General features: G+C 40.8%; 1 protein-coding gene across 1 annotated transcript in view; it reads right to left on the bottom strand.

The window, feature by feature from the left end:
* Positions 1-960, bottom strand: part of GDF10 (growth differentiation factor 10) — a 20,192-nt gene extending 19,232 nt beyond the window's left edge. The window contains exon 1 of the mRNA XM_069067261.1: positions 306-960. Within this exon, the coding sequence (XP_068923362.1) occupies positions 306-648 (343 nt within the window). The 5' untranslated portion in view covers positions 649-960. The remainder of the gene's footprint in view (positions 1-305) is intronic.
* Between the last annotated feature and the right edge of the window lie 24,918 nt (positions 961-25,878).

Genomic DNA, 25,878 nt, shown 5'->3' with positions numbered 1-25,878 from the left:
ACCAATTTGCTCATGAGATGCCCATTTGTCTTGGCCAAGGTGGGGCTCTTCGAGATGCGGAATAATAACCACCATCCCAATACCTTCTCTAGGCAGAGAAGCAAAGGGTTCAAGATGAAATGCCCAGGTGCTGCTAATACTGCAGGGGCCCTAGGAACCCTGGAAAGATTCTCTTACACCATTGTCTGCAAGAGTGGGAAGAAGGGCACCAAGATCGCCGAGTCGCTCTAGAGAGAGGGAATTTTGGATAAGTTCTTAGGAAGTCCCGGAAGGGGATAGGAGGAATGGGAATCAAATCAGCTTACCCAGCTTGGGTTTGAAACTGCGGACGGTGTTGCCGTCTCCCGGCCGGCTGCCCTCGCGGTTGTATTTCTCATAGAGCTTAAGCATGTGGACAGCTACCATGTCCCGAGCGCTGGCGCCCAGGGCTGCAGAAAAGTCCCCTAGGCGCTCACTGCCCGCTGCCGCCGAGCTGGAGGAGGCCGAGGAGGAGAAGGCAGAGGGAGCCCCACTGAACAAGAAGTCGTAGGCAGCCGGGGGCAATCCGACCACTCCAGGCGTGTGGCTGCCGCTCGCTCTCCCCTGCACCAGCAGCAGCAGCAGCCGCGGCATCAGCAGCAGCCCGGCCCGAGCACGGCGCCAGGCCATTTGGAGAGCCCGGGAGGGAGGGAGGGAGGAAGGCGGGAGGGCGGCCTGGGCTCGGGTTGGCACTTAGGGAGTGGTTGCAGCAGCTGCTGCCTCCGCCGCCGCCGCTGCTGCTGCTATAGCTTCTGTGACTGCAGCAGCTGGGAGCAGAGCAGTCACCGCCCCACCCACCCGGGGTCTGGAGCAGCAGCTGGCAGCCTGGGCGCTGAGACTCAGCTCCTGGGACGCCCTCTTAGGCTCGGCTCTCCTGTCTCCCCGCTCTCTGGCTGCGCCACTCTCCTTTTGCACGGGTGAAGGGTAGCGGGGGTACGGCCCTAGGAGAACAGTGCTGGGGGGTGGGGTGGGGGTAGGAGCTGGGGTGGGGAAGGCGAGCCAACCAATCACCTTGCCTGCGAGGTGAGAAGTGCTGGCACTTGGGGGGGGGGGGGGCTGCTAGGGGGAGGGAGAGAGGGGGAGCCAGGCGTTCCCTCCGCCCTCCTTCGCGGCTCAGGATGGACCAAGGAGCTTGCCTGCCTTCTTGCCTGCCTGCCTGCTGAGGGACTAACGGATCCCACGGGCTGCCCGGGGAAACTGTTACTAGTCTGTTTTGTAGGGGCAGGGGAGGCGGGGAGGAGCGCACCCCCCTCCCTCTCCAGCCCCCATTTGGTAGGGGAATAAAGCTCCCGCTCTCAGCGAATGACATCTAAATCTTTACAAGCACTGGGGCACAGGTCAGCCCAGCAGTGGTCTTAAAGAAAAGTGACTTGTACTTTCTGGAGAGCTACGTGTTCTGTGTCGATGTGTGTTTCTATAAGAGTGCCTTGGCTGGAGATCCTCTAAGCTGCGTGGTTGTACTGTTAGCGTGTGTCCTGCATGGTTATGTTTGCCCTTGATTTACATGGGAGGTGACATGGGTTTTCTGGCTGGTGTCTTTAAGAGTGCAAGATGACAATTTGCATTCTAGCAGCTGAGAGCCTGGGTGAGTCGGGGATGGGGCTGCCCTTTGGAAATGCCAATGTCTTAGGGCCACAATCATTAAAATCAGATCCTTTGGAAACATTCCTAATACATGTTTTTAAAAAGCACAACTAATGTGTGGGATACTACAAGAACCTGTTTAAAATGCAAAACTAATTAGTGTGGTTGTATTCTAGCAGGATTCTATTTTAGTAAGAGATTCCAGGGGTTGGAGCAAAGGCATTTATTATTTCTGGGACTTTTAAACAGCAAAACTGCAAGAGAAAGAGGGGCTTTTAGCTCATTTTAAAAAGTGATTCTAAAGTATTAGTTGATCTAAGTTGAATGACTCTCAAGAAAACAATTAGTTACATTTTTGGAGGAATGTTTAAAGCTTTTAAAAATAGAATGCATATTCCTTGCCTTCCTATTAAAAGCAAGACCTGCTCAACAGTAAGTTCTAGGCAGTTCTGCACCTCATGTCACACCAAGTGTGAATGACGACAGTTTAAGAATGACAGTGGACATCCTTAGTAAGGGTGGCTTGCAAAAGGTAAGGGAGACAAATATTCGATTTGAAATGAATCTGTTTGCAAACTTCTGAACACACTGTTTCAGTAACTTTGTCTGCTCTGTCTCAGTCAGTACAGCTACTTTTCTTGGAGAGAACACAATGCAATAATTGAAAAATTGCTGGAAAAAGCTACTGTTGGTGTGTAACACAACCCTTTTGTGATTTTTTTTAAACCTTGGGGTGTCAAATTGGAGTCAATACTATTCAGAACTTCTGAACCTTTCTTTTCTTTGCAAGATTCCAAGAGCTATAAATGTCTTATTCATTTGGAGATTAGCTCATGCCACAATTTAACTACCCTCAGTATAGCTAACATATTATAGGAACAATTTCCAGAAACAAATTTGCTGAAACATTCAATAATAAAGCAGTAGCCATCGAATTAATTAATCTTTCACTATAAATAATCCAGACCATCTTTTGATGCTCCCCTTCCTTCCCTCTCCACCCCCCCCCATGCTTATGACCTCCACTGGGGGCGGGAGCTAACCTCTTGTTATTTGTGGGTTTTTGTCTGCACTGTTTCTATACAATCAAGGTCCTGTGAAAAGGAGGACGAGTCTGCAGGAGGTAGAAACAAGCTGGGCTATTCTGGACCAGTGTCCCATTAAAATGTTCTCTCTCTCTCTTTAACTCATTCCCAACTTCCATTCAAACAAATGCCTCTGTATTTGTCTTAAGCCTACACTGAAACCTGTAGGACAGTGATACTTTGATGTTTTAACTAAAGAATTAGGGAATCAACTGGTGATAGCTAATATTTCTCACCTTATTTTATTGCACAGCAGCAGGCTTGAAAAGTCTTAAAAGCCATGGTACTTTGACCTGTTGCTAGTGAAGATGATGAACTCAAAATGAGTTTGGTAAAGGAATGCAAATTACCCCTGGGTCACATCACTTCTCTGTTCTGAATATGACCAATCAATGGAATAGCTAAGGCAGTCTACAAGCATTTGTTCAACACTTTCTGCTCATGCAGAATAATATTCCTGAGCATGGAAATTTCTGCTAATTAAAAGCCTTGCCAAGTAAAGAGGGATTTTATTTTTAATAGTGCAGTTACAGTTTAGCATTTAGATGGGGTACCGGGGGCTGCAGATTTGAAAGTACACATCTAAGGTTTCCAGCTTCTTCCTGTTCAGATCATCATTGCCCCTGTGTGGTACAAATAGTGTTACACACCATTAATAATGAGGTTGGCCCAGTTCTGTGCCTTTTGAAGGCTGGACTGTTATAAACCTATGGAGGGACAGCCTCCTGCAGGGTTATTAGGAAGGAGGGTGGGTAGAGGAGAATTATTCTCCAGCTTCTGTTTTCTGGGAAGCAGAACAGCATTGTGGCTATTGCTCTCCCTAAACCCTGGGGGCAACAGAGACCAAGTGAGATAAACAAAATACTCCCCTGGGAGCAGTCATGGGACTAACTGACCACTGCCTTGGTTTCCAAAGCACTTTTCCATAGCTATGTTCACTCGGAGACTTAACAATGGTGGGGCTTGGCTAGCTCTGCCAAACAGATGGTGTAATCAACTAATGAAAATTCAGTTTATTGGTTACGAAGCATCCTGTAGACACATATATTATCATCATCAACAAGACCATTAACCTAAAGTACTTCAAATGTTTGTTTCTTATACTGATAGAGCCATAGTCTACTTTTAAAATTGAGTTTGCCTCTTGCTGTCTGAGATCTTGGGCAAATCACTCCCTGGGACCCAGTTTTCTCATCAATTAAATGAGAGAGTTGGACAAGATAATTGATAATAACTTTTCTAGTGCTGGCATTCTGTGAGTCTAAGTCTAAATGTGTCCTGTAGACAGCATCTTGGAGAAATAGAGGAAATATCAGAATAGGCTGTTTGCAGATTGGCTCTTAAACATAGGCTGTGCTCTGATGTAGGATCTAGGAGAGGATACTGAGGAATTCCCCTGCCCCAATGGACTCTTTTCTCCATTATTTCTTCTTTCTTCCTCCTCCTACCTCCCTGCCATACACCACATGCACTTAAAGAACACACATTACCTAGTGCACAGGGGAGAAATGAGTAGATTATATCTGCAAAGGAAAGAAAATATTTTCTTGCTTAAGAAGTCCCAGACCCTCAACAAAAGAGTCATTGTGATCCCCTTCATATTTGTGAGCATAACACAAAAGATGATTACGAAGACTGTTCCACATCTTTAAAAAAACACCTTTGCTTTGAGGATTTCAAAGTTCTTTAAAAAAGAAAGAAAGAAAAGGAAAGGTTATAGCCCATTCTTCCCTTTAGGGTATATGAATTGGATGAAGAAAGAGGCACTTAGATTTTAAGTGATTTGACCAAGATCATGAAGTTGTGGAGCCAAGAATACAAGGGCTTTTTTTTTCTATTTTAAGTTCTTTTCTTCTAGCCATTAGACCACAGTATAATAAATCAGAGTAAAAACAAGTATAAATAACATTATAATAAATGACAGATTTCTCCTGCTCTGGTGAAATATATACATATGATATGCACACTATATATATATATATATATATGTGTGTGTGTGTGTGTGTATTTAATCTTTTACAAGCCATAGGAAAAGTGAAATAATGATCTACTTTATTGTTTTATCAATTCACATGCCCCCTTTTTAAAGGCAATAGAAGCCCAGATTGTAAAAGGCAAATGCTCCAGACTTGATAAAACAGAAAACATTCCTTTGATTGGCCTTGCATTCAGATTTCTCCCCAAAGGACAGAGGGAGCCATTTGTATTGGGCCAAATTACTGGAGACATGGGAATAAAACTGAATTATAGCACATTGTCTTCAATTGTAATTTGAGTCTGCCTGGACTTGGTTTGATGAAATAAAGTGCATTCTAAATAAACACTAGAATCAGTACTATTTCTCATTAAAACTTAACTGTGGTACTAGAACTCTTCCCATGAATTCAGTCCTGTGGGGAATGACAGTCCAAGTGGAGTTTAGGGAAGAAGGTGGGGGGGCAGAGTGGTAAATGAAAGAAGAATTATTTTAATGGAGGAAAAAATGATGGGGAAGGGAGGTACCCTTTGATAATGACTGGTTTACACTGCTGTGCTAAGATCACTTAGTATTCCCTTAGCTAAGATAGTCCCATTCTCATGATGGATTCCAGCTTCCATTGAAAAGCATATCACTGAAGGGGTGAAGGATAGGTAGGTACAAAGAAAAATCCAACAACTGATGTGATTCTTTTGCATCTCACTTCTGTGCTATGTAACGAGATATGAGGGATGTGAATGTGTGTTGCTTTTAGTGAAACATTTAAGATGGGTTTTATGAGGCAACTACTCCCTATTTTATTCAGATCACTCATACATTTGGATAATAGAGAGAAAGCCTAGCATGGTGTCTAAAATGTTATATCTAGAGTCAGAGAGGAGTGGGTACAAGTATACCTCTGAATCTCTGCTAAGAGCGTGACTCTAGTCAAGGCTCTTAAAGATGTAGATCTCAGTTTCCTCACGTGTAAAATAGGTAAATAACATGAGTGTCATTTACCATTCAAACTTGTGAGGCTCAAATAGAAACTACTTTTGCAAATCAGAAAGTGTTGTAAATATCAGTTATTGTAATGATGATAGTATTTTATCTATTACTGTTATTATTATTGTTGTTGTTGGAAGAGAGAGAGACAGAAACAGAGAGACACAGAGAGAGACACAGAGAGAGAATAGTAGAAAATCTGTGTATGGGATGAATCCCTCAAGCATTTCTTTTTATGGACAGTTGACCATATGCCAATATTTTTCTGTCTCCCTGCAGAGTTCTTCTACTGAGCTTCAATCATTAAGTAGAAGGAGAGAAGGTAACAGAAAAAAATGGCCTGGTTACTACAAAACAGATATTTGCCAGCATAAGTTATTGAATACTGAATGGGACAAGAAAAGGGGCACTTAACTCTGCCACTAATTAGCACTGTGACCTTGAGCAAATTATGTAATGTCTGTGGGTGTTGTTTCTTCATCTGTGAAGTAGGCATAATCACTTCATGGGGTTGGTTGGGATAAGGTTCAAAGAGTTTTGTCAGTGACAGTGAGTGATCCAAAGGTTAAAAAGAAGGCAAATGGTGGTGATGGTCAATGGAGCTTTGATACAACTTGATTAAGGCAGCCCCAGATGTGGAGGAGGAAGAAGATAGTGGTCATTTACACATGGGAACTCTGAAGAAGACAGAAGACAGGGAAACTAAGGGTGAAGGAAAAGAAGAACAAGTAGGTGGAAGATGGAAAAGGAAAGAAAGTACAACAGTTAGTGTGATATTCCATTAGGAGGGGTGGAGGAGGCATGAGGAGGAGAGAACAAGGTGATTGAGCTTCAGCAAGCTTAGGTGGACACTAGGAAACCTAAACATGGACACTAGGAAAGTCACTTAACTTCTCTGTGCCTCAGTTTCCTCATCTGTAAAAGTCCCTTTCAGCTGTGCAAGGGTTAATAAGTGAGTGTTTACATCAATAATGTGTGTGTGTGTGTGTGTGTGTGTGTGTGTGTGAATAGGTGGTGACTGTAGACAACTTTTTCTAGAGGATTGATGCTGGGAGGGAAAGAAAGGATGTTATTTTGAGGATATGGAAAGATTGAGAGAAAATTTGGGGGTTTGAAGAAATTTCTAAATACAGAGGAGGAGGAGTCAGAAAGTGATGAGGTAATAAAGATACATGGGAAAGAGAGGTTAATCAGAGGAATAAGGTTCTGGTGAAGATGGGAGGAAATGGAATCCAAGGACATAAGTGAAAGAGGTTAACTTTGGTTCAGGTAGAGTACTTTTTTCTTCTGAAACAGAATGGAAGGAGGGAAAGAATATGGATAAAAGCAGAAATGTTTTAACATGGAGTAGAGGAGTTAAAGCAGCTTTTATTGGATGACTTCCATCTTCTCAGTAAAGTAGGTGACATAATGTCAGACTTTTAAGACTTCTTCAGTGTTTCTCACTCCGACATTAATATCCAATTAGTTACCAAATCCTGTGAATTCTACCTTGAAAAATCTCTTCATTTTCACACCTCCTTCCTGCTCTTGCTGCCTTTTCCTTGTTCAGATCCTTATTACCTCTGTCTGAGCTATTGTAATAGACTCCTAAATGGTCTTCCAACCTTCTTAATGTGAAGGGGGTGAAGTTGGGGCCCTTAGTAGAGTGGAACAGATTTGTAACAATCTCTGGAGAAAATATGATAGTCAAAATCACTCAGTTGATTAAAAGGACTGCCAAGCAATTGGGATGACCCAGCTAGGGATAGAAAAATATGACTTTATTTTGGAGGACAAAATTAGTATGATTTTTTAACTTTCTCCAGTTTTGCAGAACAGCCTGAAAGTAGGAAAGCAGAAAAGATCTCCTACCTTGGGTCCTGCCTGTGCCCTAGATCTCTCCTTTTGGCATGTATTCCATGACCTTGGCTCAACCACAATCTTCTTTTAGGCATCTTTAATTTCTCCTACTTCACTGAATCCTTCTTGGCCCACAAGTGCTTTTGGAATTCCCCATCATTTTCCTGAAAATTCTCTCCTCAGGGTCACCAGTAGACTCATAATTATTAAATTCTATGACTTTTTCACTGTCTCCATCATCATTGATCTTTTTTTCATTCATTCATTCATTTACTTATTTATTTAGCATTTGACATTCTTGATCGTCCCCTCTTGATACTTTATTCTCCTTTAACATGATTGTAATGCACTCCCAAGGTTCTCCTCGATTTTTCTCTGCCTTTCTAACTCTGTATATGAGAACACACAGATCCTTCCCTATTAAAGACCTTCCCTTTCTTCAGGGCTCACCTCAACTGAAACCTCTTTACCTTACTATCCTCTACCCCCAGCCCAGAAGTGACCTCTTCAACCTCAAATATCTCATAGTAGGGTTTTTTAAAGAACTATCACATTTTTCCTTCTTGTCCCAAATTTCTGTCTTTGAAGCTGTTTTTCTTTCTCCTTCCCTTAGTGTCTGTATTTGCTTTCATGGAATAATTACCTCTATGTTTACAGCATTGTAAAAGACAATGAAGAGTATTGGAAAGACCACTGAGACCACAGGAAGACAGATTTGAATACATCTTCCAACTTTTACTAGCCATGTGACTATGGACAAGTTGTTTAACTTCTCTGCATTCCATTTTCCTCATCTTTAAAATGGGGATGATACTGGTAGTGCCAGGGTGTTGTGAGGATGTAATAAAAAAAAAACATATGTAAAGTAGTTTTGAAACCTTTAAACACAGATAGTATAGTGGATAAAATGCTAAATCTGTAGTCAGGAAAACCCCAAGCTCAAATGTGGTCTCAGAAACTGCTGTTTGACCTAGACTAGGTCAAACACTAGCTTGTGACCCTAGAAAAGTAACTGAACTTCTGTTTGCCTCAGTTTCCTTATTTGCAAAATGGGAATAATAATAGCACCTAACTCCCAGAGTTGTTGTGAGGATAAAATGAGATATTTATAAAGTGCTTTTTTTTTTTTTTTGCTTTTTGGAGGGCAGTTGGGGTTAAGCAACTTGCCCAAGGTCACATGGCTAGTGTTAAGTGTCTGAGGCTGGATTTGAACTCAGGTCCTTCTGACTCCAGGGCTGGTGCTCTGTTCACTGTGCCACCTAGCTGCCCCTATAAAGTGCTTTGTAGCTCTTATAGCTCTATATAAATACTAGGTATTATTATTTTCTATATAAATATCAACTCTTATTATTCAGTTGGTAAACATTTATTAAGCAATTACTATATACCAAGTATTGTGTTAAGCACTGGGAATACAAAGAAAGATAAAAAACAGTTTCTGTTCTTAAGTTCACAGTCTAATGACCCTCAAAATGATAATATCCTTGAGAATTTCAGTCCTCTATTTTAAAATTCTTACTAGATCATCTCAAATTGAAATGACCATAAAACTGATCATGTCTAAAACTGAAATCATGTTTTTTATCACGAAATTTGCCCCTCCATAACTTTTCCATTTTTTGCTGTTTTTATCACTCTCTTCCCAGTTATTCAAGCTCCAAACCTCAGAATCATCTTAGACTTTTTCAGTGTTTCTCACTATGACATTCAATCATCACCAAATCCTGTGAATTCTAGCTTGAAAAATCTTTTCATTTTCCCACCTCCTTCCTGCTCCTTCTGCCTTTTCTTTGTTCAGACTCTTATTACCTCTGTCTGAGCTATTGTAATAGATTCCTAAATGGTCTTCCAGCCTTCTTTTTTAATCTATCATTCATGTAAACTTTCTGATATATCACTCTAATCATGACAGATCTCTGCTCAAAAGCCTTCAGCTGAAGTTGGATTAGATCACTTCCAAAGTTTTGTCTAGCTCCAATTCTATGAATGCACCTGCTAGCTTTATGAATGAATTAATGATAAAATATCTATTAAATGTTTACTAAATGCCAAGCATTGTACTAAGTGCTGGGGATAGGAATGCAAGAATGCAAATCAGACCCTGTCATCAAGGAACTTGCATGCTTTTGGGGGGAGACAACACAAAAAAGGGAACCCAATAGGGGCGGGGGAATTTGGAGAATTCGGTAGATGCTACAACCTTATCAGGCTCAAGACCAGAGATGTCAAACACACATAACACTCCTGTGTGAACCAAACCAGATTGAAATGTATTTCCAATCTATTTGTGTGTGTTGATACATTAGTAAAAAAGAAATCTGTAAATAAGTGTGATTTCCTAAGTTGATATCCATCCCGTGGGGCTCCTTATTTTTGGTTGAGTGGCCCCTGTTTCTACTTGAATTTGACACCACAGGAGTCTTGCCAAACTGGACTGATTGTCAGCATCCCTCCCCTTTGTGATACTTGCTTCTTTCACCTTCCTTTACCCATGCTCATTTCATGTCTGGAATGAACCACTGATCCCCAAGAATGCATAGAACCTTGCTGGTTGAATACCCTCCTCTTCAAGGGTCAACTCAAGTGAAACTTTGTTACCTTATTGCCTCTTGCTGCTAACCCAGAAGGGATCTCTCCCACCTCAAATGTCTCCTAATAGTTTGTTTATACAACTATCCCATTCTTCCTTCTTTAATGTATTTGCCCTCATGGTTTGTCCCTCTCTGAAGCTGTATACTCCTGGATGGCAGGGACCTTCTTTATTTCATCTTTGTATTCCCAGTGCGCAGCATAATACCTTGCAAGTAGTACTTCTCTAAATGTTGAAAGGCCCAGCGACGTCATTATTTCAGGAGCCCCCAACCGTAATCAATGACTCAGTGAGTTTCTGTGGCCAAATAGTTATCATTGAATGATCTACTTTCTGATAAGAAATCTTTCCGAACTTAAGAAGGTTGGTCTTTAGACTACAGTCACATACTCTTATCATCAGACCCTACTCAATACCTTTTTTTCCCCATACAACCTTCTTGTGTTTCACTGGCATAGACTTCAAGACCTCAGTATCATTTTCTTACCAGGATTAGGCACAGACTGGGGTCTGTCTAGTAGAGACTTCATGTAGTACACAATAAGTGTTTATTGAACTGAATTGGGCAAGTGATTCTAGCATGGTATTGGGTGGTTTTCATAGATTTAGATGTGGAAGGGTCACTAAAAGTCATCTAGTCCTGCACTTCTGAAACTGTGGGTTGTGGCTCCATATAGCATTGCAACCCACAGTTTAAGAAGTGCTGAAGGGACAAAGAGTAGAAAAAGTTTAAGAAGTCCCGATCTAGTCCAATGGCCTAATTTTAAGAGTGAGGAAAGCAAATATTTTAGAAGCTTGGATAAGGAGTTTATGCTTTATGTAACAGGCAATATGGAGTCACTAAAGGTTTAAATAATTAATGACTAATCCTTAATTTGCTTCAAAGATCAATCCAAATGTCACTATCTACATGAGTCCTTTCCTAATCTGTCCAAATGCTAGAACCTCTCTACTCCCTTCCCAATTACCTTGGATTTATTTGACATAAACTTATATGTGTATATGTTGGCCTTCTTGATAGAATGTATGCTTATTGAAGGCAGAGACTATCTTGTTTTGTCTTTGAATCCCCAAAGCCTGGGACAGTATCTAGTAGATCACAGATAATTAATAAGATATCGTCATTATCATCACCACCAGCATTATCATTGTCATCATGAATCTGGAGCTATAAAGGACCTCAACATCTATTCCGTTCTTCCATTTTGGCTTTTAAAGTATTTCACAACCTGGCTCTTTCTCCCTTTCTTCATTATACTTTTCTTCCATTCACTTATTCTTCAATACAATGATGACAAACTCCCTTACCATTCTTTAAACAAGACACTCCATTTCCCCAACTCATGGTGCTCATCGGCTATCCCTTGTGCTTGGAATTCTCTGCCTCCTTGTCTTCACATCCTGTCTTTTTTCAAGTTCAAGCTCATATTCTGCAAGAGGCCTTTCCCAGTTCCCTTTAATGTTACTACCATTCCTCTGGGATTAATTCCATTTATCCTGTAATCCATATCTGTCTTCTATATTTATCTCTCTGTCTCTATCATCTCTCTCTCTTTCTCCACTTTCTCCTCTGTCTGTCTGCCTGTCTCTCTCTCTTTGTCTTCCTGTCTCTCTCCCCCTTCATTGCTATATATGTATTTATATCTATAGGTATATATATATATGCTAATAAATGTTTATTAATTGATATATACACGCATCTTTATGTTATCTTATTTTAAATAGTTATTTGTATCTTTTCTCCACCATTAGAATGTAAACTGTTTGAGGACAGAGATTGGTTTTACCTTTCATAACATCCCCAGTGCTTAATACAATGCTTGAAACATAGTGAGTGCTCAATAAATGTTTGTTTACTTGACTTAGATGAGAAAACAGTCCCAGGAAGCTTAGGTGATTTTTTCAAAATCACACATTTAGTAGATGACAGAACCGAGGTATTCCAACTCTAGTATCAATACTCTTTCCATTTTATGATATTAATGTCCACAAATGCTTATTGAATGATGATTAATAGTGAGTGAATCATCAACTATAAGGCCCAATCTGAATTGGGAAGCAAGTAAGGCCAGAGAAGGGTTGATATAATAGCAAGGGCCAAAGGACCTAAGGTTATACCTATGGAAACTATCCAGAACACACCATAAAGAAAGGGAGCCAGACATAGCTGGGCTAGCTTCAAGGACTCACAATCTAAGGGCAGGGGTGGGGTAGGAATAGGGCAACAGAACTGGCAACATTCATCCAAATGAATTTAAGTAAGCTTTCAGAGGTGGTAGGAGCAAAGAGATAGTTGAGGGGGGGAAGGACTTCAGACTGATATAAGTAGAAATAAAAAGAAGATGAATTCCAGGTGGTAATTTTTTTTTAAGTCAAGAAACCAGATAATGAAGCTAGGGATGAAAAGAAATACAGGGAGAAAAAGAGACAGGGAACACCTGCCTTGGAAAGATAGCTCCTTATGAAATTTCCTGAGAGGAGAAAAGGGGAGTGACATGTCTAGATAAATGAAAGGAGGGATGTGCCAAAAAGAACAAGGATAAGGGTCTACTGTAGATAGAGTTCAACTTCCAGAAGGAGGAGGGATGTGGGGAGGAGTGAGTCACATAGATCAAAGAAGCAGTGAGAGTTAAACAGAATTTTAAGAAGTAGGAAAAAAAAGGGAATTCAAAGGAAGCCTTGAGGAACTAATTATGAATTACACAAATGTGGATAAAGCACCACTAATGGTGGAATATACCAGCAGGCCAAGAAAGTAGCAAGCTAGATGCCTATGAGAGAGGAGAGATTAAAAATATGTTGGTTTCATATGAGGAACAAGACTGTATATGAGGATGGAAATATACTGCATTCTGAGGGACTAGGTTTGGGATTCTTCACACAGAGTAATGAGCCATCCATTTGAAACCACACACATGAATTTAATAATTTGTTGGTGGTGAGGCAGGACAGACAGAGGAGGGCCAGAGCTGGAGATGAACAGAGGCTAGGGCAGGCTAAATACAGCAATGGTACTGTTAATCAAAGGATGGGCACATGAAGGAGATACTAGTCTATAAAATGCAGTCAGTGTTGGTCTGAGGAGGTGATATTAGTAACGAACACTAACAATAGCTCCCTAAGGTTTGCAAAGTCCTTTCCATAGATTATCTCATTTTTATCCTCATAACAACCCTAGGGAGGAGGTGCTATTATTGTGCCCATTGTATATATGAAGAAACTGAGGTGAAGAGAAGCTAGGTGACTTGCCCAGAGTCTTGCAGCCAGTAAGTTGCTGAGGAAAGATTTGAACTCAAGTCTTCATAATCCCAAGCCTAATAATATCTACTGTACCACCTAGGTCAAAGCAGAAGGATAGGAGAACTGTAATGTGACATCTAAACAGAGTCTATGATCATAGAATAATCCATCTATACCAGGAAGGGGTCTATAGGTCATTGAGTCCAAACCCCTCATTTTACAGATGGGGGAACTGAGGCCCCAGGGAAAGGAAATAATTTGCTTAAGGATAGACAAGTAGTGGGTGGCAAAGCTGGGATTCAAATCTAGATCCTTTCAAATCTAATCTTAACAATATGCCTTACTGGCATAAGTCAAAACAAGCAGGTAAGTCAATATCAGGAAGGCAGACAAATGTCAGAGAATCAGTTTAATTAATTCAACACAAGTACCTACTGTTTGCAAGGAACTATGCTAATCATGGAGGAGGATAAATTGCAGATTTTCCATGATAAGTTCTATGGTTCCAGACTTCAAGCTTATGTTTTAGAAGGTAATTATCTCTCATTTTGGGATTATTCTCCCTCCTTAGCTTTCTTTTGTCATCCCTTTCCCACTTCAGGCTTTAGCCCAAATGCTACCTCATACAACAAGGCCTTCCCTAAACTCACATTATTGTTCCCCAAGGAGGGGGAGTATGCTTGATATCTATTTTGTGTTTATCTATAGTATTAATTGCCAATGGACATATTGTTTACACCTGATTGAATATAAGTTCCTTGGGTTCAAGGACTATCTTTTCTCTCCCATGAAGACCTACAGAGTCTGGGGTTAGGAAGAGTGGGCATGAACTTAACATTGAACAGTAGTGAGGAAGACATGGTGGTAATATATGGGGCACAAATCTAGGAGAATGGAACCTCAACATCCTTTCCTTTTCTGAACTTTCTCTTTTCCTCATGAAATGCACTGTGGTTTGTTGTTGGGGATGGACATATCACTCCTTTGCTAGACTAGATGGGTTCCCCACAGACTATGGGTACTAAGTGGAGTTCTTCTGCCAGGTGGAGTTAGGTAAGTTATTTAGGCTGTTGGCTCCACCTCTGCTGAATTGGACCAGGAATACAGAATAAGATGAAGGTACCCCCTGATGTTCTGCCCCCTACCCTCAGCTCAGCTGCTGGTCTGACTCCTCAGAGAGTAGTGCATCTATGCTGGGTATGTTAATATTGTGTACTTTGTGGGCTTGCTCTTTGACAGGTAGTTGGAATATCCACTCTCTCCATCTTTAGCCTCAACTGTATGTTACTGTGCTCTTTCATTTGTGGGTGCTACAATGCTCTTTTCAACTAGATTGTCACTATGATCTTCATTTGGCAGAATCCTCTCTAATTCTACTTTTTTGGGTCTTGGCTTTGAAGTTTGTTACCTCTCAGGGTAGAGGTAGGAGAAGTGTAGCCTCGACCCAGAACTCTGATTCGGAGCTGGGTTTCCTTAATGAGGGATCTCACTCTAATTTATGGTGACCACTGGTACATTTCCCAGAGTCCTGTTGGCTCTTATGCAAATAAATGGCTAGGGACAAAAAAGGTATTGAAACAGTTTAAGCCTCCAGCAGGTACATTGTTTCTGTTGGCCTTTCATATGCAATTGAGTTAATAAAAGCTTCAAAATCCCATCCAAGGTGTAGAATGCTTCATTTACATCTAAAAGGGCTTCACCCTTCTATTTACTGGTCTCAGAAGACTGTCCTTTACGACCTTTAACTCTGTTGAAATTGAAACTGGGTATATACTTAAACATTTAACTTGAATTCTGACATCTTTTAAATTTTTTTTTAAATTATCATGGTCATTGTATAAAGTGTATTGTTCTGTTTTCTTGGCTAGGCTCAGTTTCATACGAGTCTCCTTTGGATTTTTCATATTTATTTAATAGCTCTATAATATTCCAGCACATCCATATACCACAGTTTATTCAGTCATTTCCTGTTAGAATTAATTTTAAAATTGCCCTATGAAGTGAAAAAAAATTCAGAATCATTCTGGAAGAGTATAGAATTGAAAGATGCTCATTTTGCTACTCGCTAAAAGTACGGAATGTGCTGTCAATTACATGGACCACTTGCATTGGTTCTCTACCTCCCGCACCAACTAACTCTCAACCCATAGAGATTATATAGAAAATGAAAGATACCATTTTTTTTCCTTTTTGGATAAAGCAATAGTGATGTCTGAAATGAAGTGAAGCATTTGACAGAGGAATGTGGAGGATGAGTAAATTCCTTTTGGAATAGAAAAAAAAAAACATCTAGTCTATGATGATGAAAGGGAGGGAAAGCCAGATTCCCTTTCAAGATGTCAGACAGGGTTGGGATATAGTTTTAAAAATGATGTGAATAAGGCACCCATGGGAAGGAATAAAGCCAATTGCTTCATGAGCAAAGAAGGCATTCCCATTTGTAGAAGTCATTTATTTTTTTGAACACCTATACTGGACATGTTCAAACAGAGATTGATTGATTCCCTGTCAGAGATGACATCTGACATTTATATCATGCTTTTGGTTTTGCAAAACACTTTATGCATTTCATTGCATAAGATTCTCACAAGTGTGGGGGAGGTACTGCATGCATTATTATCTATAATTTACAGACAAAGCAATTGAGATACATGTGTGTGTATACGTATTTAATTATATTTAATTTTCACAAAAGAATATTTATTTCATAGGTACAAATAGCAAGAGCAGAAGTACAAATATTCCTTCCTCTCACCCCCCCAACATATGGAGGCACACTTTCCCTTGTAGCCCCTAGGTCCCTGGAGAGAGGAGAATTTAGTGAAGTTTCTACTTGTATTGGTCCCACCAAACTTGTGTGCAAATGTAGCATTCCTGTTGGCTATGTCTCCGTTTCAGCTACCAATGGGAAGGGTCCTAAAGGCCTCCCTCCCCTTGATTCTCAGGGCATTGTTTCTTAATTCAGCACAGGCTTTACTTTATTCCAATCTCCTTCCATTAAAATGAGAGAACAAAATTCAAGTCAAACAACCAAGGCCCTTAATTCTCCCAAAACTTCTCCTTTGAAGTGTTTTCTCTCTTCCTTCAGTGGAACACTGTCAGGCAGAAAGAAGCAAGCCCTTCAAAAGTTATGGTACAGAAATATCAAGTGACTTGGCCAGGGTCACAAGACTTGGACCTAGGTTTGTACTGACTACAAGTTGAGTGTTCTGTCCATCTACTACATTGCCTCCTAGAGCCATCTGCAGCTCTGCCTAGTTTCAACTCCACAGAACAAGGGGTTCCTCCCAGGATAAGTTCATTACTTTTCATCAATTACTGGTAACTCAAGTCTTAATTGACAACATTCCCCTCAGTCTCCTCTCTCCTCTGAGTGGAGGGCTGGAGGATTGAGTACCAAACTCCTCCCAATGCCTTCCTTTATAGAGGGCAGAAATTGGCACTCTTTCTGGTTTCAACTCTACAGAATAAGATGAAGGTATCCCCTGGTATTCTGCTCTCTGCCCCCACTCCACCGCCAGCTTCCCTGCCTCCTTTTAATGTTGTTTCCCTTCCCCAACCTCATTTTAATGTAAACTAATTGAGGACAAGGATTATCTTTCTTTTTATTAATTGTATCAAGCAAGTTACTGGATTGGGTTGATGTCTGCATTGGGTGGCATGCTGTTTCCTGTCTCATAAAAAGTGCCAGGGCAGGACCTGACAAGGGAGATGGCCATGTGGGCTTCTTTTGTGATGATTAAAGCTTTTGTGTACTGAGCACTGGAGAAGTTCTGCCAAGAATTTCCTTTATAGGAAGAAGGGCAAAGGTTGGGGTAGAATTCTATAAGAAGCAATAGTAGTTTTTGGCTAAGGGAGCAATATGGTACAGTAGACAGAACAGTGATGTGACTTCCAATCCCACCTTGAATATTTATTATCGATGTGACATTAGGCAAGTAACTTAAGTTCATCAGGCCTCTATTTCTTTAACTGTAAAATTAGGGGTTTGGAGCTGATGGCCTCTGAGGTCTCTTCCCATTCTGTATCTATGATGTTGTGCCCCAGAGCTTGGATCTAAAAGGACTAGAGGCAATTGGGGGCATCTGAGAGGCAGAAGTTACATATCATGGAACAGGAAAGGTCCAGAGACAATTAGAGCTGTATGGAAGTAAAGGCTGAATCAAAAATAGCATCAGTTAACTTCTTAGAGGCTGATGGGAGGTGAGAGCTAGGGAATTAGGAATCAAAGATTCAATAACAGGGAAACAAGGTCAATGTGAGCTGACCATGTAGCACTTTGTTGCTGGTCTATAGCCACATAGTATAAGTTTATATGTTAGGATCACTTTCTCCCAGAATCCCCTCCCATTCCCATACCACTTTTCCCCTCATGATTGTCCATACCAACCATAGACTGTCATTGCAGTGGGACATTTGAGAGGACTAATTGAATTCTCAAGCTCCTTCTGTCAACTTTTACAGCCTCGACTCTATCATCTAGAGTATAGATAAGAAAAGGTAAGATGAAGGAAATAGGACAGAAACAGTGGTCAGAGAGAAAATTAGGGAAGTTTATAAAAACAGGGTTAAGGTGATGAGAAAAGAAAGAGAAGGTCAAATGAATAAAAAGTAATACCAAAAGACATCTGAGCATACAGAAAGGAATGTGAGAGGGTAGTGGCCAGTTAAAATCATGCTCAAAGAGAAACTTACACTAATGTGGAAGGTTTTTTTTCAGAGCTCATTCAGGACTAACAAAAGACTTAGGGAGGGGGAAGAGGATGTTGGCTAAAGCTGGGGATCAATCAAAGGACAAAGAAACAAATGATTTACCAGTAGCCATTGTCAGGGCTCTGCAGTGGTCTAGTGACTTTGTTCTGAATGTATAAAGAATGCTAGCAGCCTAGCAGGTGGGAACTGGGTGTAGCCAAGGGCATGCATGGTACAGGCAGCTAGTGTTAGGGGGCACAGAGCTTGACTGACAGTAGACACACCTGTGAGCAATTCAATCTTATGGAGGTGGTGACTGTCAACAGGCAGGGGGGGGGGGGGCGCTGCTGCAGATTGTAAGGCTAGTCCTCCATCATTCCATAGCAGCAGAATGCAGATCAGAAGAATGTGAGAATGGGTTGGAGGCTGGTGAGAGGGGTCCATGTGCATAAAGTGGATGTTGTGTTTCAGAAAGTGTGGCTTACTCACCTCCATGAAATCGTTCCCTATGACTTCCTGAGGGCTTTGATCAGCTTGACTGGATATTCATGGGATTTGGCTATGTCAAGAGGTTGCCATATTTAACCCAGGACTGCATAAGTAGTCAGCTTATGGAACCTGCATTGCCAAAAAAGAATCCACCAGTGAAAAATGACTGTCCACAGCCTGTGGACATTGTATGACATGACTTGACTGAGGTAATTTTCTTCTTCTGGGTTAAAAGCTGCATAGAGGGGTGCTTAGGTGGCACAGTGAATAGGGCACTGGTCCTGGAGTCAGGGGGACCTGAGTTCAAATCAAGCCTCAGGCACTTAACACTTACTAGCTGTGTGACCTTGGGCAAGTCACTTAACCCCAATTGCCCCACCTCCTCCCCTCCAAAAAGCAAAAAAAAAAAAATAAATAAATACATAAAAGCTGCATAGAGACCCTCAACCTTTAGTATATGGGGTGAACCAGGCCAACCAGGACACATTGTAGAACAAAAAAAATAATCCAAAGGGTCAGTTGTGTTTAAAACTCTTGACTTCTGTAGCTGGTGTGTGTGTATGTGTGTGTGTGTGTGTGGGGGGGGCACACTGTAATGTTGATGGGATATAAGATCTTCCCTGCCCATTAATATATCTCACCTGGAGCCCATTGAGGGAAGCTTGCTTAGGGGAGGTTTGCTTATAGGAAGACTTTCACACTTTTTGCTAATTTCTAATTAGGCACTGACTCAGGAGAGTTGTGATACCTTCTGGTTCTGAGAAGTTTGGTATTTTGCTTTGGGGGCTCCCTTATGAGAAAGATCTTGTGATGATTCTGAGTAGCCATATGTTCAGAGCTTACCAAATGCTCAGATGTAAAGCCTTTCTTCATCCAGGGATGTATGTAAAGTGTGTAGTAGATTCAGGCAGTTAGAACCCTCCCTGCTGGTCTTTATTTCTCTGCTTGTATTTTCTCTGAAGTTGAGGGTGATGACTTTTCCCCTGAACTAGTGAATGTAATTGTAATTGACCCTTTAACAGCTACCTGTGCTAGCAAGTCATCCTGGGTATGCCAGTGTGGTTGCTGCTACAGGCACAGAGTGAGTTTGCCATAATTTGCTTGTTAAAAAAGCTGTAGCTCTGCACTGGCCATTCTTTGGGTCTGCCTGTGAACTTTGGTACCCTCATGTGAGCATCTGTGTTTGTGCTACTGTGGAATGTTTGCAGATACCATAACCCAAAAGAGAAAATGCCTCGCAGAACTCGAAGATTTATACAATTGTTGGACATTATTGTTACTGTTATTATTGCTAGTGGTTTAAAATGAATGTATTGACAAATGTTTCTTTTTTCCTTTTACAAATATACTTTGTCTCAACACAATTCACACTTAGGATCATAGCTTTAGAACTATAAGGGGCCTTACGTCAACTAGTTCAGCCATTTCCTTTTACAAATGAGGAAACTGAGGTTCAGAAAGTTTAAGTGACTTGTCCAAGGTCACACAGCTAGTGACAGTCAGAGGTAAGATTTGAACACTGTTTTGGTATAGACATACAATTTTATTAATATAGGGAGGGGTACAGAAACTCCCTTTACCAATGTAGATCAGCAGTAGTTCTGCACCTTAGAATTGCCTGGGACACTAAGCAGTTAAGGGACAGCCTTGGATCAGTGTGTATCAGAGGTTAGATTTGAACTCAGGCTGTCCTCTCTCCAAGGCTCATCTTGTATCCCATGCCACACTTCTTTCACTAGCAATATCTTAGTGGTAGTAACAGAAAGGGTGCTAAACAGCTGCCTGGTGAACTTGGAAGAAATCATGAACAGGCCAAACAAGGGAAAGGGGAAGACTATCAATTATGTTTAGATGAAGGCAATCATGTTTAATCAAACAAACAATGAACCAAAGGCACTTGGCATTGGAAGCAAACTTAGGATAATTTCCTTCCAAGAATAAGAATCTCATTTATTTAATGTTCCTAGCTGGCAGTCAGCATGCCTCTATTTGAGCCACTTACCCACAGCCAGTTCTATTTTTGAACAGCCCTCATTGCTAGGAATTTTAATCAACGCTTCAACTGATCCATGATCTCACTGATGTGGGTATTTCCTTCCCTGGTACAAATCACAACCTATCTATGCCTTCTTATACCATGTAATCGACAACTTCAGTATTCCCTCTATATAGTGAGGACAAAGGGCTGAATGATTGGTGTCCCACATGGAATTTCTACTTTCCAACTTTGTTATGTGGCTTCAACATATAGTGGAAGGTCTTAGAGTACTCTCATTGTGGAATATCCCTCCACCATTGCACTTTCTGCAGCATGCCCTTATACCCCAACCCTTCGATGAGTTCATTTCTAGGGCCTCCATTTGGGGGATGGTTCCAGGTTGGCTATGGAGCCATTCTCCTCCCTGTTGTGCTTCTGGACTTCATCACAAGGACCTACCACAATACACCTTCTTCTCATGTGTTTTCTTCTCCAGTTGGACCGTAAGTTCAATGAGGGCAGGGACTGCTTTTATCTGTGCTTGTATTTGTTGTCTGCAGTTCTTAACACAGTGCCTAACATATTATACTTAATAAAGGCTTGTTGCCTGCCAATTGCCAACTTGCCCTACTGGCAATTCTGTCCTAGCTGCTTTGCTTCTCATATCCTCTGAAAATATCCTGGAGAGGGTCTATACACAGAGAAGTACTCCCATTATTTTACCATTTGTCCATTCAAGGTGGCTATGGCTGACATTTAAGCTGGGTCTTGATGGGGTTGTGACAGATGAGACAATCCCTTAGATGCCCTTCATCTCCCAAACTATGGTTGTATGAGAAGAATGTGAAGAGGAGAGAGTAACTTCTAGTCTCTGAATGGGTGGGAAGGAAAGACTTTTTGGAGTCAGTTATCCAAGGTTATGGGGAAAACTGGGCAAGCTACCCTAACAAAGAAAGAGTTTATGGGGTCTTATTAAAAATAAAGGGGAGAGAACAAAGAATTGTGATCTTGGGAATAAAGACTCTCTAGGGTAGGAAGAATGCAGAAGCCTATAAATGTGTAAATGAATCCGACTACAAGGACCAGGAGGGTAAAACATAAGTATAGCAAAAAGAATGAAGCACAAGGAAGGGGGAAACTATTTTTTTATTGATTATTAAATTTTTATTGAATTTAAAATACATTCATATACATTACTTTTAGAAATGTGCTTGACTCTGCCTGGAAGTGGGAAAATAATTTTAAATGCATAGGATGATACTGGATCTATGAGTTCATCAGCATTGAAAATTCCTAATAAGGAAATTCCCTCTCCCAGGCAAGTCAGCACTCTCTCTATTCCTGGTAGTCTTGGAGATTTGCTGTAGGCACTGAAAAGTTAAGTGACTTTTCCAGGGTCACATCATCAGCATGTGTCAGAAACAGAATTTAAATGCAAATCTTCTTAGGGCTAAGACTGGTTCCCTAGCAACTACAGCACAATGCCTCTCTACAAATACATATAACATATAAGTACATTTTATAATATGAAGAAATATGTAAGGATCAAATATGATGACACATGGAAGTGTTTTGAAAATTATAATGTTATACAAATTAATTTATTTTGAATTTTTGTTGCTATTATTGTTACTATTTTGGAAAAGGCACACAGGGCTGAATTCTAATTCAATATTACATTGAAAAGAAGTACTCAGCATTTTTCTTAAAAAAAAAAAAAGAAATCCAACACTAATCACATTCTCTCGTCCTAAGTGCTTGGATTGATCAACCTGGGCCACTGTCTCATCTGGGAGCTTCCTTTAGCACCTCCTTGCCTAGCAATCCCTATACCCTTCTTAATGTAGAATGTCCCTCTGTAAGATCTGCCCTCTGCTCCCATTGGTGAGTTCTTTCTGGGGCCTCTATTTTGTGAAGGAAGCCAGACTAGCCTTAGTTCCTCTTCTGGTCCTGTTCTTGGCTTTTAGACTTTCAAATCATGCCTTAATATCTTTATTCCCCCCACTCCCAACCTTCCTTTTGGTTTGCTTTTCCTTTTAGAATGTAAGTTCTTTGAGGACAGGTACTATCTTTCTTTTTACTTATTTTGTGTCCCCAGAAATAAATGAGCACTATTCCTGGAACTTAGTAAGTGCTTAATAATTCCTTTTCCTTCCTTCCTTCCTTCCTTCCTTCCTTCCTTCCTTCCTTCCTTCCTTCCTTCCTTCCTTCCTTCCTTCTTTCCTTCCTTCCTTCCTTCCTTCCTTCCTTCCTTCCTTCCTTCCTCCCTCCCTCCCTCCCTCCCTTCATAGTCTTAATTGGTTGTTAAGGTCCCAGATAGGTTAAGATAGACAAAATAATGTCCTATTTTTTTTTTTTTTTGCCAGGGAGGGGAATGACTTAGTTATGGTTACAACAGACTTTTCCTTTGTGACTTTGGACAAGTTATTTCCCTCCCTACACTTTAGTATTCTCCTTTGTACATAGTATATTGATTTTTAATATATATTTTTAAGTTACAACATATCCTATGAAGGAAAACAGTACTTTTAGAATGCTTTGCTCACTCTCTCATGGAGGGGAAGTGAGACCCAAGAAAGACTCCTGAACAACCAGTACACTTCTGGTTTTGACCTTGTATTTATTTTGTATCCTTTATATTTACTTTCCTGGGTGTATATTCCTTGGTTCCAGTAGGATTTAGAGAATATAGCATGTATCTTCTACCATATTACTTTTCTTTCAAGTTAGTGAAATATATGATGAAGTAAAAAAAAAATAATTAGCATTCATATAGGTCTCTAAGGAAAAAAAAGATCATCAAGTGATAGAAGCATGCCATTTGCAATTTCTTCAAACTGAGTTGAATATGTTTTCATTAACTAATTAATAAATCCACATAAACCCACAGAAACACAACACTACATTAATTTAATCAGTATAGAGGCAGAATGAAATACCAGAGATATTCAATATTCAAGACTGGATAAGCCAATATTAAAGTGTACAGTACTATCACCAAATAATTTATAGATTTAATACAATACCACTCAAAACACCAATAGACTATATCATAGAATTAGATGAACTAGCAGCAGAAACAGGCAAAACATCAGTAATTATGAAAAAAATGATGAAAGAGTAGAGGGGGCTTATATCGCCAGGTCTCAAATTTTCCCATGATGTGGTAATTATCAAAACTCTCTGGTATTGGGGGTGGAGTCAAGATGGTGGAGTAGAAGCAGGACCTCCACTGGGCTCCAGCTTCCACCTTCCCCAATCCATGTAAAAGGGGACTCTAAACAAACTTTGGATCTGCAGATCCCACAAAATGACACAGAGAAGCTAACCTCTCGCTGAGGATAGCCCAGCAGGCCGGCAGGAATCGGCCAGCACAGTGCTCTGGGAGCCCAGCCCAGCCCCATGCTGAGGCTTTAACCCCAGGGCAAGCCTGACCAGCTGCCAGCCTGAGGGGCCCCAGATGATCAGCAGCTGAGGCCGTTTCCAGATTTGTCAAGACATAGATGTGAAGGACAAAGTGAGAGATCAGTGCAGTCTGGACTTTGGGACCCAGCAAGTGGGAGTGCATGGCTTTTGCCCCTGGGGCAAGAAGCCACTGAACCACAGGCACAGCCAGCCAGCACTACATGGCAGCTTCATCTCCTGGCCTGCAAAGTGTAGGGGGACCAAGCACCAGTCTTAGGGGTAATTGCATTTGCTTTAACCTGCTTGAATCTGGATTGCAGTCTAGGGTGGAGATCCTGGGGTGTGTGTCCAGCTTGCCAGAGAGTGTGGAGACCTCAGAGAGGGCACCTATCTAATACATCTGGCTGCTGAGAAAACCCCAGTGTTTGGGATGAAAGCTCCCCTGTCTGGTGTCCTACTGTGGCAAAAAGCCCAGGGGTCAAGTGACTGAGGGGTGACAAGACCAGGCAAAGGAAACAAAGCAGACAGAAGGTTCCAACATAACACTCCTATTTTGGGGACAAAAAGGAGCAAAGCATGGAACAGGAGGAAGACAGTGAAGTCAGAACTCCAGCACCAAAAGCTTCAAAGAAAAATATGAGCTGATTACAGGCCATAGAGGACCTTAAGAAGCAGATAAGAGAAGTGGAGGAAAAATTGGGAAGAGAAATGAGAACAATGCAAGAAAATTATGAAATGAGAGTCAACAGCCAGACTGAGGAAAATAACACCTTAAAAAACAGACTGACTCAAATGGCAAAGGAGGCTCAAAAAGGCAATGAGGAGAAGAATGCCTTAAAAAGTCGAATTTGTCAGATGGAAAAAGAATCTCAAAAGCTCAATGAGGAGAATCATTGCTTCAGAATTAGAGTGGAGCAAATGGAAGCTAATGACTTTATGAGAAATCAAGATGCTGTTAAACAGATCCAAACAAATAAAGAATAGAAGGCAATGTGAAATATCTCATGGGAAAAACCACTGACCTGGAAAATAGATCCAGGAGAGATAATTTAAAAATTATTGGACTACCTGAAAGCCATGATCAAAGTAAGAACCTAGAAATTATCCTCCAGGAAGTTCTCAAAGAAAACTGCCCTGAGGTTTTAGTGCCAGAGGGCAAAATAGAGATGGAAAGAATCCATCGATCACCCCCTAAAAAAGATCCCAAAAAGAAAACTCCTAGGAATATTATAGCCAGGTTCCAGAATTCCCATATTAAGGAGACAATATTACAAGCAGCGAGGAAGAAGCAATTTGAATATTGTGGAAACACAATCAGGATAACCCAGGATCTGGAAGCTTCTACACTGAGGGATCAAAGGGCTTGGAATATGATATTCTGGAGGTCAAAGGAGCTGGGATTAAAACCAAGAGTCACCTACCCAGCAAAACTGAGTATCATGTTTCAGGGGAAAATATGGTCATTCAGTGTAATAGAAGACTTTCAAGCATTCTTGCTGAAAAAACCAGAGTTGAATAGAAAATTTGACATTCAGATACAAGAAGCAAGGGAAGCATGAGAAGGTAAACAGGGAAAACAAATCATAAGAAACTTATCAAAATTGAACTATTAACATTCCTACATGGAAAAACAATAATTGTAACTTACGAAACTTTTCTCAGTAGTTGAAGGGAATATATATATATATATATATATATATATATATGTATATATATATATATGAGGGTATATGGGAATATGAATACATATGTGAATGTATGTATATATGTTTATAGGTATACCTAGATAGAGGGCACAGGGCCGATTTAACAGGAAGGGATTATACTTAAAAGGTGAAATTAAGAGGTGAGAGGAATATAATGAGAGGAGATTCAGAGGAGATGGGAGAGACAGAATGGGGTAAACCATCTCATATAGAAGAGGCAAGGGAAAATGGTTACAATGGAGAGGAAGAATAGGAAGGCAAAAGGGAATGGGTGAACCTTATTCTCA

Source organism: Petaurus breviceps, unplaced genomic scaffold (genome assembly GCF_028583685.1).
Source record: "Petaurus breviceps papuanus isolate PSGF00001 unplaced genomic scaffold, PetGlider_PUasm1.0 90740, whole genome shotgun sequence".
In the NCBI taxonomy this organism is placed as follows: Eukaryota; Metazoa; Chordata; class Mammalia; order Diprotodontia; family Petauridae; genus Petaurus; species Petaurus breviceps.
Note: the sequence above shows the minus strand (reverse complement) of the source record. Positions and strands in the feature narration are given on the sequence as shown.